This window comes from Panthera uncia, chromosome B4, assembly GCF_023721935.1.
Source record: "Panthera uncia isolate 11264 chromosome B4, Puncia_PCG_1.0, whole genome shotgun sequence".
Taxonomy (NCBI): Eukaryota; Metazoa; Chordata; class Mammalia; order Carnivora; family Felidae; genus Panthera; species Panthera uncia.
In genome coordinates, this window is record NC_064809.1 from 120,736,450 (window position 1) to 120,757,623 (window position 21,174).

At 42.8% G+C, this 21,174-nt stretch overlaps 1 protein-coding gene across 1 annotated transcript in view; it reads right to left on the bottom strand.

The window, feature by feature from the left end:
• Positions 1-21,174, bottom strand: part of LOC125919913 (putative tetratricopeptide repeat protein 41) — a gene marked incomplete at its 5' end in the record, with an annotated part of 69,758 nt that overhangs the window by 12,621 nt on the left and 35,963 nt on the right. The window contains 5 exon segments of the mRNA XM_049626718.1: positions 1,370-1,494; positions 1,496-1,523; positions 2,284-2,431; positions 8,720-8,891; positions 15,809-15,948. Coding sequence (XP_049482675.1) covers positions 1,370-1,494; positions 1,496-1,523; positions 2,284-2,431; positions 8,720-8,891; positions 15,809-15,948 — 613 coding nt within the window.

Consider the following 21,174-nt stretch of genomic DNA (forward strand, 5'->3'; position numbering starts at 1 on the left):
TGTCCTCCTTGCCAGGGACAAGGAATTAATGATTTCTCAGGAATAGATAACATCTAAGGACGGGCCGGGCGAGAATGACCAGAAGAAGCCATCACGGGTACTCCAGACCACAAGCACTAGACATCTCCACGCCAAGGACCCCTGGCTCCAAGAACTAACACCTGGGCCCTCATCTTTGATCTAGCTGGTTCCTGGATGCCTGAGGGGACATGTACACCAGACCGCCATCCTCAGTAAAAACTCCCAGACCCCAAGCAAAAATGAGACTCGCGCTCTTTTCCTTTCTGAGTCTCCTGGACACCCCATCTGTCTGTCTGTCTGCCTGTCTGTCTCTCTCTCTCTCTCTCTATATATATATATATATATTTTTTTTTTTTTTTTCAGTAAACTCTGCTTTCACCTCCTGCTGGCTCATGTTTGATTTCCATCCTGCCTGAAGCCAAGGACCCCTTAGCTGGTCTCACAGCACCCCGCTCTGGGTCCCTGGGCCAGGCCTGCCCTACATCATTATGAACAGTTTTTTCTCTAACAGCCTTAACATTGCCTTGTGTGGAGAGCAGAAGGAAAGCCCCAAGCGTCACAGGAGAGGAAGGGGACTTCCCAAGCGAGGAGAGGAGAAGGAAAACACAGAGGGAAAGCCTGGGTCTTCCAGGAGGAGACCCATGGGGTGTGGCCCCACAGACAATGGAGCTGAGACCTGCACAGAGTCAGGATATAAATACAGTTAACCCTTGAACCACGCTGGTGGGGGGGGGGGGGTGGAGAGGGACACCAACCCCTGTGCAACTGAAAATGTGCATATCTTTTGACTCCCCAAAACTTTAATAGTGTACCGTTGACTGTGTTACTGATAACATAAGCAGTCAATTAGTACAGACTTGTATATCATACGTATTGTATATACTGTACTCTTACAACGAAATAAGCTAGGGAAAAGAAAATGTTATGAGGAAAATCATAAGGAAGAAAAAATGCATTTACAGTCCTGTACCGTATTTATTTTTTTTTAAATCCATATATAAGTGGATCCACACAGTTCACACCTGTGCGGTTTAAGGGTCGGCTGTACATCTTCCTCACAAGGCCTGGGAGTGATTCAGGGAAACACAACAACATCACACTCCTTTGTATTTTTCCTACTGCAAAAACTTCGACACAATTCGTGGGTCAAGAGGTCCTTTCAAATACATTACAGTCAGTGTCCTGACAGACAGGGACAGAACTCTCAGGTTTCTGAACAAGGCTGCAGTCAAAGAAGTGAGGCACCCTCGATGGGTCAACCCCAGACCTCCCAGCCACTGGTATTTTGGTGGGGGGCGGGAGGGGGGAGGAGAAGACACGCTACTTAGAACATTTGATATAAATTTACCTTTCACTCTCTTCCGGTAGAAAAGATAGTAAATCTGCTAAAAATTCCATAATTTCTCCAACTAGGATATTTTTCTCACCAAACAAACTTCTCCTGATATTTAAGCATTCTTGAAGTCTCATTTTTTGCAAGAGACGTGTCTCCAGCAGCAAATCTGAGAATAAAATGCATGTGTGTCTTTACTGGGTACGATATTATTGGCTACTTCATTGTACTATCAAAGGTAATTCTTACAAACATCTTTTATTTTATACAGAAAGAAACAGAACAGCAGAGCAGTTTCTAATATAGAGATTCAAGACCTTCACAGTGACTTATAAGGAGATAAGTGAATATCTTATAAGAAACTAGACACTATTCTCAACCCGATCACTATTGACACTTGGGCTAGGTACTATGTTGTGGGGCTGTCTTGTGTATTGTATAATGTGTAGCATCATCCTGGCCTCTACCCACTAGGTGTCAGTAAGAACCCCTCCAAATGCCTCCAGACATTACCAGAGGTGCCCCGAGGAGCAAAGTCACCCCTAGTTGAGAACCACAGAAGCAGAGGATAGAAATGCTAACATTCGGCATTTCTTCACCCAGTTAGATGGAAAATGGATTAACAAGTGTGGCTTAAGAATCTTAATCTTGGGGCACCTGGGTGGTTCAGTCGGTTAAGAGGCCGACTCTTAATTGCAGTTCAGGTCATGATCTCACGGTTCGTGAGTTCAAGCCACACATCGGGCTCTGTGCTGACAGCGTGGAGCCTGCTTCAGATCCCCTGTCCTCCTCTCTCTGCCCCTCCCCCACTCAGGCTACATTCTTTCTCTCAAAAACAAATAAATGTTAAAAAAAAAAAGAATATTAATCTTAACAATAAAAACTAGTACAGAAAACAATAATTTTTCAAGAAAAAAATTCGTGTTTACATCAGAACACCTTCGGTGTATTTCATGGTAGCCTGGTCACAGGGGTTGTTGTCCAAAAAGCTGGAAATTTCAGTAGCACATTCCAAAATATGATTTTCTTTTAAGTACTTTTCACTTGCTGACTTTACCAGGTTGTTCAGCACTCTGCCTGCAGAGAATACATTTTGGCAAAGAAGACGATGCTTAAGGTTTTTTTGTTCTACAAAAGACTTAAGATGTCAATAGGCAGAGCATTTAACATCATTTCTTCATCACTGCCAATAGCCAGGATTTTCTTAATAAATCAATTCCTGGCCTACATTGCACAGGGCTTGGTTTTCATACAACGAATTTGTGTGTGCACATCAATTACAAGGCTGAAGAGCTACGACAACAGATTGGAACCGAATTCTGAGACCGTTTTGCAAATGAATAGATCAGAAATTAAGTAAGAATATGGATCATCACTGTGGTAGCCAAGTCCTACAGAAGGCAGCCAGCACAGTCTTGCAATAATAATAAAATGATAAAGCTTACAACAAGAAGCACATGAATTAGCCCTATAAATCCAACTAAGAAATCATGAGCTATCCTTAGATACACACTGCCTTGGGGATGTACCTTCTGCAAAGGCCCAGCATCTTGCTCCTTTATTGAGAGTTATATATTCTGACACTAATACAGAGTCCTAAAATGCAGAAAGGATTTTCTAAGCCCTACTTTGTTAGGAAGAGAAAAAGCCCCAACAATGTTCCCAGAAGGCATTAGTCCAGCATTGGTGGCAGTAAAGAAAATCAGACTTAACTCCCTGTGCTATGGAATTCAGTTGTGATTATAGAAGATTACCATGAAACTGTCAAGAGGCATCTTTTCCGTCATCAGTGGGACCACATTCACTGCCCCACCCCCACCTCACCCAGGGCCTCACGTCTTTCACTTGGGCATCAGGGAGGGATAGAGCCATGTACCCGATCTCCCAATGTCCCCTCTCACCCGCCATGTAGTCCATTCTCCACACCGCAGCAAAAGTGGTCTCAAAACAGAAATCGGATGATGCCATCCCCAGCCTAACTCTCTGTAACGGCTTACCCCTCACTGAGAATAAAATCCGAATGCTTGCCCAAGGCCCGACACAATTCGGGCCCAGCTGCCTCCTGCCCTTTGCTCAGGGAGGCTCTTCCCACAGCTAGCACAGGCCAAGCCCCTTCCCACCCCGGGGCTCTGCACATGCTGTGTCCTTTGCCAGGACCACATGTCTCAACTTAAATGCCCTCTTGACCCTTCAGAGGCAGACTCTCCCCCTGCTTAAGCTCTACCTGTGGCTCCTCTGTGTCTTCCATTGTATTTATTCCAACCTGCAATCATTGTGTGTTACCTGTCACCTCCATTAGAGAGCAGTGTTGGTGACTGTCCTGCTCACTGTACTGGGTTCAGCAAAGCCCTGGGTGCATCGCAGGTGCTCAGTACACAGTTCTTGAATGTATGAGCTCTGGCCAGGCTGGAATCCTTGCCCCTCTCCCTTTATCTGCTCTCTTGGGCCCTGAATCCCGGCCTGACTCTTGTCAGAAGCCTGGAGCTATAGTGGGTCCCCATCAAAGTTGCTGATAAGGACAATGATCTACCCCCAAGCATCTCTTTTCAGCGGGACCCCACCCCTCCTGCTGGTTTGACCTCCTTGGGGAAACACATTTGTCTACCCCATGCCAAGGTCTGCTCAATTCCTTGGAGCTCTGTACTTTGAACTGCCCAGCTGGCTTTGGAAGGCCAGTCCCAGAACCCACCTAAGTGCCCCTGGTTCCCTCCCTGGTATCCTCTGCTCACCAAGGTCCTAGCATGCCTATAACCAGTCCTGTCTGCATGAGGGTGCCTCAGAAGCTATACTCTGTATATCAAGGATTATAGCTTCATACACATCAATGCTAGAAGAGATTCTGTATAGTGAGGAGTTATTGCAGACAGACTTTAGGGTCAGACAGGCCTAGCTTGAACTCCCAGCTCCAAATCTGCTGGCTGTGGGAGCTGAAGTAGTTTAAATTATTCTATCTTTCTGACCTTCAGTTCCCTCATCTATAAAATGGGGGTAGCAATACATACCACATCAGGTATATTTGAAGATAAAAGATCATGAGCATAAAGTGTCATACATAACAAGCATTCAACAAATGAGAACTATTACTATCAAAGTGGATTTATAGATGATATCTAGTGAGGAGAAGTGGCTTGCCCAAGGTGACCTTTGATCTTCTAGCCATGGTGGTAGATTGCAAAAACAGCCGTAACCCCGCATGCCAACTTGTACTGATTCCCCTTTGCAATGTCACTCTATGCCTCCTCCCATCAAGAGGTGGAGTCTCTCCCCCACTCACAACAATGGACAGATCATCTAATCAAAACATCAACAAGGAAACAATGGCTTTGAATGACACATTGGACCAGGTGGACTTAACAGATATATTTAGAACATTTCATCCTAAAGCAGCAGAATATACATTCTTCTCCAGTGCACATGGAATGTTCTCCAGAATAGACCGTATACTTGGACACAATTTGGCCCTCAGCAAGTACAAAAAATTGAGATCATACCATGCATATTTTCAGACCACAACACTATGAAACTCAAAATCAACCACAAGAAAAAAATTGGAAAGGTAACAAATACTTGGAGACTGAAGAACATCCTACGAAAGAATGAATGGGCTAACCGAGCAGCTGAAGAGGAAATTAAGAAGTATATAGAAGTCAATGAAAATGATAACACCACAACCCAAAATCTCTGGGACGCAGCAAAGGCGGTCATAAGAGGAAAGTATATAGGAATCCAGGCCTTCCTAAAAAAGGAAGAAAGATCTCAGATACACAACCTAACCTTATGCCTTAAGGAGCTGGAAAAAGAACAGCAAATAAAACCCAAAACCAGCAGAAGACAGGAAATAATAAAGATTAGAGCAGAAATTAATGATATAGAAAACAAACAAACAAAAAAAACAAACAAACAAAAACCAGTAGAACAGATCAATGAAACCAGAAACTGGTTCTTTGAAAGAATTAACAAAATTGATAAACCACTAGCCAGTTTGATCAGAAAGAAAAAGGAAAGGACCCAAATAAATAAAATCAAGAATGAAAGAGGACAGATCACAACCAACACAACAGAAATAAAAACAATAATAAGAGAATATTATGAGCAATTATATGCCAATAAAATGGGCAATCTGGAAGAAATGGACAAATTCCTAGAAACATATACACTAACAAAACTGAAACAGGAAGAAATAGAAAATTCGAACAGACCCATAACCAGTAAAGAAATCGAATTAGTAATCAAAAATCTGCCAAAAAACAAGAGTCCAGGGCCAGATGGCTCTCCAGGGGAATTCTACCAAACACTTAAGGAAGAAGTAACACCTATTCTCTTGAAGCTGTTCCAAAAAATAGAAATGGAAGGAAAACTTCCAAACTCTTTCTATGAGGCCAGCATTACCTTGATTCTAAAACCAGACAGAGACCCCACCAAAGAGGAGAACAATAGACCAATTTCCCTGATGAACATGGATGCAAAAATCCTCAACAAGATATTAGCCAACCGGATCCAACAATACATTAATAAAATTATTCACCATGACCAAGTAGGATTTATACCTGGGATACAGGGCTGGTTCAATATCTGCAAAACAATTAACATGATTTATCACATCAATAAAAGAAAGGACAAGAACCATATGATCCTCTCAATAAATGCAGAGAAAGCATTTGACAAAATACAGCATCCTTTCTTGATAAAAACCCTCAAGAAAGTAGGGATAGAAGGATCATACCTCAAGATCATAAAAGCCATATATGAACGACCCAATGCTAACATCATCCTTAATGGGCCAGAAAAGACCCTGAATAGCCAAAGCAATTTTGAAAAAGAAAACCAAAGCAGGAGGCATCTCAATCCCGGACTTCAAGCTGTATTACAAAGCTGTAATCATCAAGACAGTATGGTACTGGTACAAAAACAGACACTCAGATCAATGGAACAGAATAGAGAACCCAGAAATGGACCCACAAACATTAGTGGCCATCTAATCTTTGACAAAGCAGGAAAGAATATCCAATAGAATAAAGACAATCTCTTCAGCAAGTGGTGCTGGGAAAACTGGACAGCGACATGCAGAAGAATGAACCTGGACCACTTTCTTACACAATTCACAAAAATTCAAAATGGATGAAAGACCTCAATGTAAGACAGGAAGCCATCAAAATCCTCAAGGATAAAGCAGGAAAAAACCTCTTTGATCTTGCCGCAGCAACTTCTTACTCAACACGTCTCCAGAGGCAAGGGAAACAAAAGCAAAAATGAACTACTGGGACCTCATCAAAATAAAAAGCTTCTGCACAGTGAAGGAAACAATCAGCAAAACTAAAAGGCAACCAACAGAATGGGAGAAGATATTTGCAAACGATGTATCAGATAAAGGATTCGTATCCAAAATCTATAAAGAACTTATCAAACTCAACACCCAAAAAACATATAATCCAATGAAGAATGGGCAAATGACATGAATAGACACTTCTCCAAAGAATAAATTCAAATGGCCAACCGACACATGAAAAAATGCTCAACTTCACTCATCATCAGGGAAATACAAATCAAAACCACACCGAGATACCACCTGACCCCTGTCAGAATGGCTAACATTAACAACTCAGTCAACAACAGATGTTGGCAAGGATGCAGAGAAAGAGGATCTCTTTTGCATTGTTGGTGGGAATGCAAGCTGGTGCAGCCACTCTGGAAAACAGTATGGAGGTTCCTCAAAAAACTAAAAATAGAACTACACTGCGACCCAGCAATTGCACTACTAGGCATTTATCCAAGGGATACAGGTGTGCTGTTTCTAAGGGACATACGCACCCCCATGTTTATAGCAGCACTATCAACAATGGCCAAAGTATGGAAAGAGCCTGAATGTCCATCGATGGATGAATGGATAAAGAATATGTGGTATATATAGACAATGGGGTATTACTCAGCAATCAAAAAGAATGAAATCTTGCCACTTGCAACTACATGGATGGAACTGGAGGGTATTATGCTAATATCAGTCAGAGAAAGACAAATATCATATGACTTCAGTCATATGAGGACTTTAAGAGACAAAACAGATGAACCTAGGGGAAGGGAAGCAAAAATAATATAAAAACAGGGAGGGGGACAAAACAGAAGAGACTCATAAATATGGAGAACAAACAGAGGGTTACTGGAGGGGGTGTGGGAGGGGGGATGGGCTAAATGGGTAAGGGGCTTAAGGAATCTACTCCTGAAATCATTGTTGCACTATATGCTAACTAATTTGGATGTAAATTTAAAAAAATAAAATAAAATATAAATAAATAAAATTAAAGAAAGAGGTGGAGTCTCTCTCCACCTTTGAGAGAAGGCTGGTGACTCACTTTGACCAATCGAATGCTGCTGAAGGGGCTCTGTGCCAGTTCTAAGCCTAGGTTAGTGCCTGGGCACAGGCTTCTGCTCCCCTCCTTTTGGAATCCTGTGAGCCACCAAGTGAACGGGCCCTCGCTATCCTCCTGCAGGATGAGGAACCCATGGTCCAGCCACCCCGTCATCTGAGGAGACAACCACCAGACATCTACATGAAGCCGTGGTAGACCAGGCAGCCATGTTGGCCCTGCCTGCTGATCTCAGACACTCGCGTGAGCCCAGCGCTCATCTGCCGAGCCCACCCCACACCTGTGGAAGGCCCCCAGCCAACCCACAGACGATGGACAATGGTAAATGGCCATTGTTGGAATGGCTGAGCTTTGGGGTGGTTTGTTATACAACAAAAGCTAATGAATGCAGCCATTTCAATATGGCACAAGTCTAGAATCCTTCAGCTTAGCCTGACTGTAAATCAGTGGGTCGAAAATGCTTAATATCTTCATTCACTAAACATTCTTTGTCTCTGCTCAATTAGCGGTACCACAGCAGCCTCGGGCATCAAATGCTGGAGAATAAAGCAACGGCTCCCTTGAGGACCTAACTATATGCCAGGCACCATTCTGCATGTCTCATGGTCTCTTACGAACACCTCTAGTCTCACAACAACGTGCAATCGACACTCTTTTTATCCGTCCCTTATAAATATGAAAAAGGTGCCCCAGAAAGGTTGAGTCATGCGTCTAAGGGCAGAGAGCCAGTAAGTGGAGAGGTGAGATTCAAACCCAGAAAGGCAGGCTTCAGAGTCCTCTGAAGGGCCCCCTTCCTGAGGCACAACACAACGGCCTTCAACATGCCCTAAGGCTGCTCTGTCAGAAGAGGAGGGTTAATGGTCAACCCTCACCTGCCCGCCAAAATACTCAAGTGCACAAAAGCACATACACCCACTCCCCTTTCTTGGTGGGTGGGAATAGCCCAGAGTCGATCTACCTCTGAAACCCATCGGGTTATTCTCTCTGCATGTGTCCGCCATACCTTTTTGCTTCACTAAGTCCTGGCCGTCTTTCACGTCGCTGGGGGAAATATCCATCAGGTTCGACCATGCTCTCTGGAAACACTGGAACCCCTCCTGAGTCATCCCTACTTCAAGATAGAGTTCTCCAGTAGCATTCTGTACTTTGGGAAGCATCTCTGTCAGGGACTGAGTCTGCACAAAATGAAAAGGACACCAGTCCTGAGGGAACTCCGCATGAGATCGGGCACAGTAGCCACCCACCCAAGAGAGGCTCGTTTTATAATGAACTTGCAAAAGACGGTAGGCTTTACATTGTTTCTTTTCTTAGAGAATTCTAAATATTTATAAAAGGATGAAATCGCTATTGGGAGACATTGTAAACTAAAACTAAATTTGGGGAAATGTTTTCAGAGGTTGTTAGTTAAGAGTCGTAACAAATATTTTTGAAGAATGATATGACAATGTCTCACATATGTTAAAGTTCCCAGGGAAGGTTTTATCTAGCATTCAGATGAACACCCAAAAACACTATCTAAATGGCCCTTGAATTCCAGGGTGACCAGACATCTGTTTATTTTACATTTGACACATTTTTGCTTAGAGACTCGAATTTAGATTCCCTTTGGCATCCAACTTATGCTCAGGTCATGATCTCATGCTCTGTGAGTTCGAGCCCCACACTGGGCTCTCTGCTGACAGTGTAGAGCCTGCCTGGGATTTTCTCTCTTTCTCTCTCTCTCTCTCTCTCTCTCTCTCTCTCTCTCAAAATAAATAATAAACTTAAAAAAAAATAAATTCCTGGGCGCCTGCATGGCTCAGTCGGTTGAGTGTCCAACTTCGGCTCAGGTCATGATCTCACAGTTTGTGGGTTCGAGCCCCGTATCAGGTTCTGTGCTGACAGCTTGGAGTCTGGAGCCTGCTTTGGATTCTGTGTCTCCCTCTCTGCCCCACCCCACTCGTGTGCTGTCTCTGTCTCAAAAATAAATAAACATTAAAAAAAAATTTTTTTAATAAATTCCCTTTACTGGTTCAGCATATTTATTTCAGGGGCACTTAAATCACTCCTCTACCAAAACTTTTTCAACACATAAGAACACTCCAGTTGGTTACAATCTTCTAAATGTCCGATGCGAGAAATTAAAGATGGGTTATCTTACTATTAATATCCCATTTCAGAAAACATAACATTAACAAGAATATCTGTGAGTACGTTTGGTAACAAGTAATACCCTATTCAAATGAACCACCATCATCACTGGTTATGTAATAGTTTATGCTATACCGCGGTGTTAGCCAGGAAAGGACTGACTGATCCTGGCTCCCTGGCCTGAATTCTTCCTGCTCTCCTGTGCCTACTGAAAGTGCTCTTCGTGTCACACTGACCTTCTGCAGCTTGACCCAAGAGCTTTCCAACAGGTGTCTGGGAAATGGGTTACCTCTGCTCTGAGATACTGACCCCCTGAGCCCTGGAGGCAGCCAGGTGTGGTACGGCACCTCTGGGCCCACAGGCCTGTAGTTCTTTCACACGTCCGTCATATGTATCTTTAGAAGTGCCCCCTTTCTCAGCAGCCATCCCGGACCTAGATCTAGATCTATCCTAGACCCCTACTGCTCGCACTTCCTATCCTCCACTTCAAAGATGGCGTCCATGCTGGCTGTACTGACAAAGCCTCAGATTGCCCTCAGGTAGTGGTTCGATTTACAACTGGCTGCAAGCAACAGCAAACCCAAATGAACAGTGACTTGATTTCTCTTCCATGCAAAAGTCAGGAAGTGGGTGGCCCAGAGCTACAGACACACCACAGTGTCAGAGACTCAGATACCTTTTGTCTTGTTGCTTGACCCTGCCTGACCTCCATTCCCAAGGACGCCTCTTTGTCTAAAACAGCTGCTGCATCTCCAGCCATTGTATCCACAATCCAACCAGCAGGAAGGAGGAAAGAGGAGAAGGTCAGACTCTTCACTTCATGAAAACTTCTTAGAAGTTATCCACATCACTCTCACTTACATCTCATCATCCAAAACTTAGGCATGAGCTCATATCTAGCTTCAAGGAAAGCTGGTAAACTTAGTCTTCTTTCCAAACAATCATTTGTCAGGCTAAACATTCAGGAGGGGGCACATTGCTTACTATGAAAGGGGGAAATAGATACCAGGAAATTGCAGTCTGGTATACTTCATTTACCCTTTTCTTTTAAATTTCAACTTAGCCCTGTGTTCACCCATTTTCTTCCCTCCTCTCTATCTCAGAGGAAGAAGTGCCCAACCTCCTTTCCAAGAACTCACCCCTCCCTGAACTGTCAGAGTCCTGTTCCCCTCACAGAGTCCCCACGGGCATCTCCAATCTGCCCCTCTCCTTGGCTCCTGTCCTGCTCCACACAAACACACATATCCTGGATCAAACCTCACCTGAAGTTGATAATATCGTGACTTTTCATCTTTCTGCTTTCACTGACGAGCTTCTCAAACTAATAGCAATACATGCTGTTTCTCCATTTCATTATCACACATTCGTCTCTTAAAGCCCTACAGTTCAGTTCCTCCCACATACGTCCCCTTCCGTCTCTCGGGTTACCATTGACGCCCCACTCACCAGACCTAAGGGCCTTCCTTCAGTCCTCATTTGTCCAGTCCTCTAAGCAGCCCTCCTTCCTTGGCTTGGAGGAAATATGATATCCCGACCCTCTTCTAATCTCTTACTGCTTCACAAGGTCTTTTTTCTCCTTTTAAGTATACATAACTTCCCAGTAACCAACTCCTACCATCACTCAGAGGTCCTTGTTTCCCTGGTCGCAGCACTCACATGTATGTAGATGCCCCCCAGCCTCTCTCCAGATTTCCAGCCCTACCTTTCCCCCAGCTGGCTGGAGAACCCACTTGGGTATCTTGCCCCAGCTGCAAATGTGGTAGCTTAAACATGGAAAATGTATTGTCTTCCTCTCCATATCAGCTTCCTCTTCGGATCTCCCCACCCCTGTCAACCAGACTCAAGTCCTCAGGGGTTCCTTGAGGCCTCCCCGTGTCCCGGCCATGTTTCCGGTCAGCCTGAGCAGGGCAGAAGCCCCAGGCACGGCGAGCGGGACAGCTCCCAACCCCCTGCCAGGCCACCGTGGTCCCGCCGCCCTTGAGTCTCACTGCCCATGTGGCCCACTCATCAGTGTGGCAAATGCGGTGGAATATGGTCAAGCTTCCTTTTTATGAAAACATCTTTTATTCTAACTCCAGACTATCTACTTCTTGAGGGCAGAGACCCCACAACCCCAGCTCTGAGCTTCATGGGCACTCAGTAAATACGTGTTTATATTCACAGTGGTTGAAGCACTCACAGAGTTTCATTCTTAGGTCATGGTCTGCACTGGCCACATGACCTATAGAGCACTGGCTGAGCTATGCACCTGCTATGCATGACCTCAATGGATGTGTACAGAAATGCTACGAAATGGGGATTATTACTCCTCTATTATGCCTGGGGAAACTGAGGCTCCAGAGATTCAGTAAGTCACCCCAGCCCACATGGCTAGCAAGGAGGAAAGCAAGGGTGTCTCACCTAGACCTCCTATCTCCAAAGCTCTGCCCTATATACATTTTCTTAACAAGTAAGCTCCCGATGCATAACCAGAGGCCCCTTCACAAAAGTATCTTCTGGATTTCCAGCTGCCTGGGGTACCTGCTGTGAGACTGGAGTGGGGAGAGTCATGAGACCTACTTTTTTTGTAAGTTTATTTATTTATTTTGAGAGAGAGAGAGTGTGTGTACATGCTCATGAGTGGGGAAGGGGCAGAGAGAGAGAGAGAGAGAGAGAGAGAGAGAGAGGAGAGAATCCCAAGCAGCTCAGCACAGAGCCGGACATGGGGCTCGAGCTCAGAAACTGTGAGATCATGACCAGAGCCGAAATCAAGAGTCAGACACTTAACCAAATGAGCCACACAGGCACCGGAGACCTACTTTTTTTTTTTTTTTTTTTAACAAACAATTAAATCAGTTTCTCAACCTGAGCACCACTGACATTTGGGGCAGGCTAACTCCGAGTTGTGCGTGTGTGTGGAGTGGAGTGAGGGGGTGTCCTATGCACGTGGGGTACATAGCAGTGCCCCTGGCTTCTCCCCACTAGATGCCGGTAGCAACCCTGCCCTCCGCAAGCTGTGACAACCAAAAATCTCTCTGGCGTTGCCGTATACTCCCATGGGGACAAAACTGCCTCCCCATTGAAAACCATGCATTCAAGTTTTTCAATAACTTCAGCAGAAGTAGCGAGGACAGTGATAGAAGTACAGAATGAGAACACGTCACAAATAATGAGAACCTCCCCCTTCTAGAAGGGTGGGCACCTACTTCAAAGACATTGTCGTCACCAAAGTAGTTTCAGAACGTCTCTTTTGGAAGTACCCTCAGAGCCTGAAGAAAATCCTTTCAATAATCTCCACGGTGGCTAGTCCCACAGAACTCTACCAAAATTATTTTGAGAGCGGAATCCTAAGATTGATGCCTCCCAAAGGAGTTCTCTGAAGAGAGAAATGCCCTTCGAAGGTCTAAGCTCTGACACGCCTCCTGCGAAGCTGCCTTGTCGGTTCACAGCCATGTATTTTACAGATGATGCTTCATCACCATTGGGGACGTTGGCAGGGACTTCCAGCCAGACACGGAGCTCCGTGCGGGCAGAGACTGCGCCCGCCTCGCTCACCGCTCTCGTCCCAACTCCTGGCACAGTGCTCAGGCGAGGCTGGGCCCTCGGTGAGTAGATGAATGAGTGAATGACTAAGTGAATGACTGCAACCAGGCCTTCAGTGATTACCTAATAAGATAGCTGGTGCTCTCCAGAGAGACACCTGTCAGTGATGAACATCTGGATCTCATGGGGGAAAAAAAATCGGGGGTGCAGAGGGAAAGTCCACAGTCATAAGAAGACAGCAGAGAATCACTGGACTCCAGTCCCTGAAAGACCAAGGAGTGGCCAAAATTGTGTAAATCAAGCTCTCTCATTATTTCTAACCTAGGCCTCCGTTACTTTATAACCCATAGACAGCACTCACAAAACAGCTACTATGTGCCATACATTGTGTGCAGTGGGTTGTACGCTTTCTTACTTGACCCTGTTAACAACCCCTTGAGGTCAAAATTCTTGCCAAGGTCACAAAACAGTAAGTGCCAAAGCACTTTAAATTTGGGTCAGCCCGAAAACCTCACATGCTCTCTTTACTACCCTGTGCTGCCTTCTAAGGACATGAAGTTATTTGCAAATTCAGACTGACTCACTGATTAATTTATGAGGCACCCATAGGTTGTAATATGCCATGGAGGACACAAAACTGGTAAATAAGCATGGTCTCCACCATAGAGATACTTATAGTGGTAGGTCTTCTTAATCTCTTTAGACAGAATTCCTTCCAGGGCACCTGGGTGTCTCAGTCAGTTAAGCATCCGACTTTGGCTCAGGTCATGATTTTGCACTCCATGAGTTCAAGCCCCACATCAGGGGAGCCTGCTTTGGATTCTGTGTCTCCCTCTCTCTCTGCCCTTCCACCACTCACACTCTGTCTTTCTCCCCCTCTCTCTCTCAAAAATAAATAAACATTTAAAAAAATGTTTTAAAGAATTCCTTCTATAAAGATGTGTGTGATGGGGGCAGAGGCAGTGTTTTATCAAAACTTGAAGGTCTTTGTTTTAAAATAAAAACAGTTTTGTCTTCGGTTATACCACTCTTGGTCTACTGAAATCAGTACAAATTTATAATTATTTTAAAGGGCAGTTAAATGTCATCATAAACATAGTTATGCATTATGAATAAAACTTTCAGTGTATTCAAGAAAGCCAAAAGTTAGTATTTCCAAAAAAAATCAACATAGAGACAAGATAATCAACCTTCCCCAACATCTTTGTGAAAATTACAACCAATTAAAACCATAACCAAGACCTTAATTGGTCTGTTATTAGTTCATTTCAATCAGTTATTCTTTTTTTTTTTTTTTTTTGCTTTATCAACATTCCTCTTTTCCCCCCACAAACTGGCACCTATTCGTATATATTCCTTCAAAAATGACTCCTATCTATTCACTTCTTGTCATCATTAATCTACAGTTTGGGGTATGGATTAAAGTTAGCTTCTTCTCTAATTGATGTAATTAATTTGTTATTTGTTATTTATTGTTAATTCCTCTCTTTGTGGACTAACTTACAAAGGAACAAAGGTAAGTGATGGCTGAAAATATCTAACACAAAAGGAATCACATCTGAATGATTTAAAGCAATTTCCCTCCAGATGGCCAACTGACTCATGAAAAAGTGCTTGACATCACTCATCATCAGGGAAATACAAATCAAAACCACACCGAGATACCACCTGACCCCTGTCAGAATGGCTAACATTAACAACTCAGGCAACAACAGATGTTGACGAGGATGCGGAGAAAGAGGATCTCTTTTGCATCGTTGGTGGGAATGCAAGCTGGTGCAGCCACTCTAGAAAACAGCATGGAGGTTCCTCAAAAAACTAAAAATAGAACTACCCTACAACCCAGCAATTGCACTACTAGGCATTTATCCAAGGGATACAGGGGTGCTGTTTCGAAGGGACACATGCACCCCCATGTTTATAGCAGCACTATTGACAATAGCCAAAGTATGGAAAGGGCCCAAATGTCCATCGATGGATGAATGGATAAAGACATGTGGTATATATAGACAATGGGGTATTACTCGGCAATCTGAAAGAATGAAATCTTGCCATTTGCAACTGCATGGATGGAACTAGAGGGTATTATGCTAAGCGAAATTAGTCAGAGAAAGACAAATATCATATGACTTCACTCATATGAGGACTTTAAGAGACAAAACAGATGAACATAGGGGAAGGGAAATAAAAATAATATAAAAACAGGGAGGTGGACCAAACATAAGAGACTCTTAAATATGGAGAACAAACAGGGGGTTACTGGAGGGGTTGTGGGAGGGGGGATGGGCTAAATGGGTAAGGGGCACTAAGGAATCTACTCCTGAAATCATTGTTGCACTATAAGCTAACTAACTTGGATGTAAATTAAATAAATTATATGAAAAATTAAAAATTTTTAAATTAAAAAAAAATAAAAAAATAAAGCGGCTTCCCACTTTACCTGCACTAACATGTTCTCAACAGTCAAGAATAATCCTTCTGCTTCATTGATCTTGCCCATAAGCTTCAGAAATTTCACAATAAAGAACATTAATCGGCATTTGTCCATGGTGGTAACCTCAAAAAGCCTGCATTCCAGCACTAGAATGGAAGTAAAGGTAAATAAACCTAAAGTATATTCAGAAAGGAACAAAGAGCATCCAATACTTAATCTTGACACAGGAGTTAAACACATTATCCACACTTCAGTATTTCTCTCTCAAGGGATTAGCTTTTTGCTTTTAAGAATGTTTACATATATTACCAAGTATTTCAAACAATGACATAAACAACAACTCCAATGCTTTTAAATGATCTTTTGATACGTAAAATTTGAAAACCAGAGAGTCAAAGAGTATTTCTATAGCGCAGTCTATATAATGCTGCAATTTGAACTTGGGGGGCATTGTCAGGCAAGAATAAAAAGGTGTTTAAATTACTTACACAATTCTGCCCTCTGTTGTAACTATCTTGAATTACTGGCTTTGACAGAAAGAACAAAATGTTAAAAGGACCAAATAAGGAACATACTGTGTGTGTCTGTGTGTGTGTGTTTGTGTGTGTGTGTGTTATACCCTATTATATACAAATGAAAATACACAGAATTTTTTAACTTGAAGATTCAGTTAAATACATGGTACTACAAAGTCATCATTTTCAGAATTTTTCTTCCCAAACATCCCAGTATACGAACTTCTACATTTGACGACTGTTTCATTTCAAATTATTGCATCTAATCTGCTGGACAAAAATATATTCCTTGTTCTTCATCTGTTCCATCGCTCATGCTGTAGGCCACCCAGACAATGAATGCACTCCTGTTTTCCTTCTGCCAACTTCTCCAGGGATCACCATTTGTGCACAGTACAAACATTTATTGAACATCTACTATGTGTCAGACAATATCCCAGGCTCCCAACAAAAAGCATTGCAGCCCTCAGCACCACAGAGAGGCCAGGAGGCTTCGAACCAAAGCTGTAGTGCTTCGAGTCCAAGAGCTAAAACCAAATCAGAGTCAAGGGAGAGAGACAAGACTCTCGTCCACAGTGGCCATCCAAGCAAACGGACCTAAGGTGGGTATGAGAACTTGGTGGGTCAAGCCAAGTGACAAAGGAATCTAAGAACTGTAAGTAGCTGCTTAGAGCAGCCGAGGGTGGTCTGGACAAAGAGCTGAGGGATGGGCCCTTGCCCAGGGCCAGCTTGGTCTTGCAAATTCTATGAGGATTACCAGGTCCAGCCCACCTGTCAAGGGCTCAGGTGGGAATGGACTATGTTCATTCACTATGTTCCACACTCAATTCAACAATCTCAGTGCTCCAACAAATCTTCATTCATGAACCCTTCCTGCCACTGACCACATCCTCGTGTTCATTTACTTAGCACAAACATATAGTTGGGATAGATAAGAAAATAACTTTTCTCACTATAAAACTAGTATGTGTACATTATAGGAAAATTGAGAAATATAGAAAAGTACAAAGAAGAAATCACTCATAATTGCATCAAAGATAATCTGCATTAACATATTGTTGTATGCACCTCTGATCTTTTGCATGTATCCAAACACATTTTTTTAATGTTTATTTTTGAGAGAGAGAGAGAGAGAGAGCACACGAACGGAGAGGGGCAGAGACAGGTGGGGGGACAGAGGCTCCAAAGGGGCTCTGCACTGACAGCAGAGAGCCCAATATGAGGCTCAAACTCATGAACCTCGAGATCATGACCTGAGCTGAAGTTGGACACTTAACCGACTTAGCCACCCAGATGCTCCATACACATTTTTTAAAAACAAACTTGAGGGGCACCTGGGTGGCTCAGTTGGTTAAGCATCCGACTCTTGATTTCAGCTCAGGTCATATCTCACAGTTGTGGGATCAAACACTGTTTCGGGCTCAGAGCAGATCTCAGAGCCTGCTTGGGATTCTCCCTCTCTCTCTCTCTCCCTCTCTCTCTCTCTCTCTCTCTGCCCCTCTATTGCTTGTGCTCTCTCTGTCTCTCAAAATAAATAAACTTATTTATAAACTCTCTCAAAAAAAAATAAACTTGAGATCATCCTATACATTATGTGTTTTTTTTTTTTAAGTTAATGGTCTCTTTATGGGGGGGGGGGGGCGACTAACATTTACAGCTTGGAATGGGTGTAAAGTTTAACTGCCCGAATAGCAGTGTTGATGGTTGCACTGGAATCCACAGCCACAGCCTCCTCTGCTGGCTCCAAGCCATGGTTTCAGACAGGTTTAAAAATGGAGTATAAAGATGCCCCCCCGCCGCCCCGGTAAAGTTTTCTTTTTAAAATTTTGTGTGAATGGTGACAGCCCCACATCCATTTCGCTGTAGTAAAACGCGATCAACGTTACCATCACATGTGGCATGCCAGCGGGACGTGCGTCATCTTCAACATGGTTCTGGACACACCAAGTATAAGAAAGCCATCCTGCTAAGTGGGGCTACATCCAGACAGTTTATCCTTCATACAAATGAATATAAATTCAAACCATGAAAAGAACCATGAAAGAGATGGTGATATGAACTACGGGAGGTTTCTCCATACAAAATGACAATTGAGCTGAGAGTTTAAAAAAGAATAGAAGCTGTTGCAGCAAAATGAGGGAGGGAGGGTGTAAAAATTCTGGGCAGAGGAAGAGCACAATGCAAAGGCTCTAGGGCAGGAAAAAGCAAGGTGCTTAGGGGACTGAAGAGCAGAGAGAGCGAGCTGTTTGGTTCAGGATCAGGGTGGAGACATAGGAAGGGGCCATTCAGCAGCCACACCGTGCCCGGTGCTGCTGCGGGTGCCAGGAACACAGCAGTGAACGCAAGAGGCAGAGTCCTCCTTTCGTGGAGCTTACATCCCAGCAGCTGGGAGGGTCAGAGAGGAGAGGGCAGCAGGGAGCAGAGACAGACAATAAAAAATAAATTAATTAATTTAAAAACAAAAAGGAAACTAGACAAAGTCAGGTAGCAGTAAAAGCTATGCCAAGAATTAAAACCCACTGACAAGATAGAGAATGACTAGGTATAACATCAGATGGGGTAGGCCACTCTGAGAAAGTGACACTTCAGCTGAGATCTAAATAACCAGAAAGAACTGGTACTACAAAAATATGAGTGGGAAGAACATTCCTGGCAGAGGCAACAGCTGGTGCCAAGGCCAAAAGGCAGAATGTACTTGAAGGACAGAAAGAAGGCCAGAGTGGCTGGCATCTAGAGGCCAAAAGGAAGATTCTTATAAGATGACGCTACCTAGGCATGTTGGGGGTAGATTATACAAACGATTATAAATTAAACTGAGGAGTTCAGATTTTAGTATTGGTGCAGCAGCAGGTCTCTGGAATGATCTTAACCTGGAAAGTGACATGATCTGGTATATATTTCTAAAAGCTCATTCTGGCTACTAAACAGAAATGGAACTTTTTTGGAACAAAAATGAAAGTAGGAGGACTAGTTAGGAGGCCATTACGATAGGCCAGGTGAGAGGTGATGGTGGCTGGTGAGCCACTGACGGCAGTAAAAAGCTGAGGTTAGGCTATCCCCTCTCACCACTCCTACTGAATGATACTGGGAGTCCCAGCTAGTGCAATAAGACAAGAAAAGGAAATAAAAGATATACATGTTGGGAAGGAAGAAATAAAACTGATTTTGTTCACAAAAGATAGACCTGTCTGTGTAGAAAATCCCAAAGAAAAACTCGTAGAACTGGTAAGTGATTATAACAAGGTTGCAGGATACAAGGTTAATATACAAAAGCCAACTGCTTTCCTATAGACCAGCAATGAACAATTGGAATTAGAAATTTAAAACACAATACCACTTATAATAGTACCCCATAAATGAGAAACTTAGGCCTAAATCTAACAGAATATGTACTTGATCTATATGCAGAGAGCCACAAAATTCTGATAAAGGATATCAAAGAAGATCTAAATAAACTGAGAGAGATTCTATGTTGATGGACTGGAAGACTCAACATTGTTAAGATGCTTGACTTATAAATTCAATACAATACCAATAAATCTTCTCTAGATGTCTAATTGATCTTTGACAAAGTAGCAAAGACAATTCAATGGAAGAAGTCTTAATTAACAAGTTGTTCTGGAACAACTGAACATCCATATGAAAAAAAAATTAATCTAGACAGATATATTACACCTTTTGCAAAACACATAGTCAAAATGGATCATAGCCCTAAATATAAAATGAAATACTACAGGGGTGCCTGGGTGGCTCAGTCGGTTGGGTGGCCGACTTCGGCTCAGGTCATGATCTCGAGGTCTGTGAGTTCGAGCCCCGCGTCGGGCTCTGTGCTGACAGCTCAGAGCCTGGAGCCTGTTTCAGATTCTGTGTCTCCCTCTCTCTGACCCTCCCCCGTTCATGCTTTGTCTCTCTCTGTCTCAAAAATAAATAAACGTTAGAAAAAAAAATGAAAAAAAAATGAAATACTACAAAAGTTTTAGAAGGAAATAGAAAAAAACCTATGTGACTTTGGTTTTGGTCATGATTTATTAAATACACCACAAAAATCATAACCCATGAAAGAAAATACTGATTAAGTTAGACCTTATTAGAATTCAAAACTTGGTGGAGCGCCTGGGTGGCTCAGTCAGTTAAACGTCCCACATTTGATTTTAGCTCAGGTCATGTTCTCATGATGATAAGATCTAGCCCTGCATCAGTCTCCACCCTGGGTGTGGAGCCTGCTTAGGAGTCTCTCTCTCCCTCTCCATTTGCCCCTCCCTTGCTCACATGTGTGCACACACACTTGCACTCTCTCGCTCTCTCACTCTCAAAACTATATATATATATATATATATATATATATATATATATATATCAGTGATAAGAAGTAAAGTCAGACAAGAACTAAAAATGTTCTTTGCATGGCCTGCTCAAGATCTTGCCTATCTTTATTGAAGGGCTCATTATTTTATTTAAGAGCCTTTTACTTATTAAAAGTATTAATCTTTTGCCTGCCACGTATGTCACAAATATTTTTGCCAGTTATCACTAGTCTTATAATTGTGTTTTTAATTTTCTGAGTTGTGTTGTTTTGTTTTGATTTACATGTAATTTCATTTATTTAGACACATTTATCGACTGTCTTCTTTGTGATTTACTCTTTTGCTTTCTTGCTTAGACGCCAACATTTTCTTATAGTTTTTTTTTTAACATAAAATTTCATTAATTTACATTTAACTCTAATCTTCTTGGGATTTATTTTGGTGTAATGGCTCAGGTAACTTAACTTCTTACCAAGTAGTGAACCATTATCACAGCACTATTTATTCAATTTATTCCATAATCTTTCTAATTTGAAAAGTTTCTATCACTTAC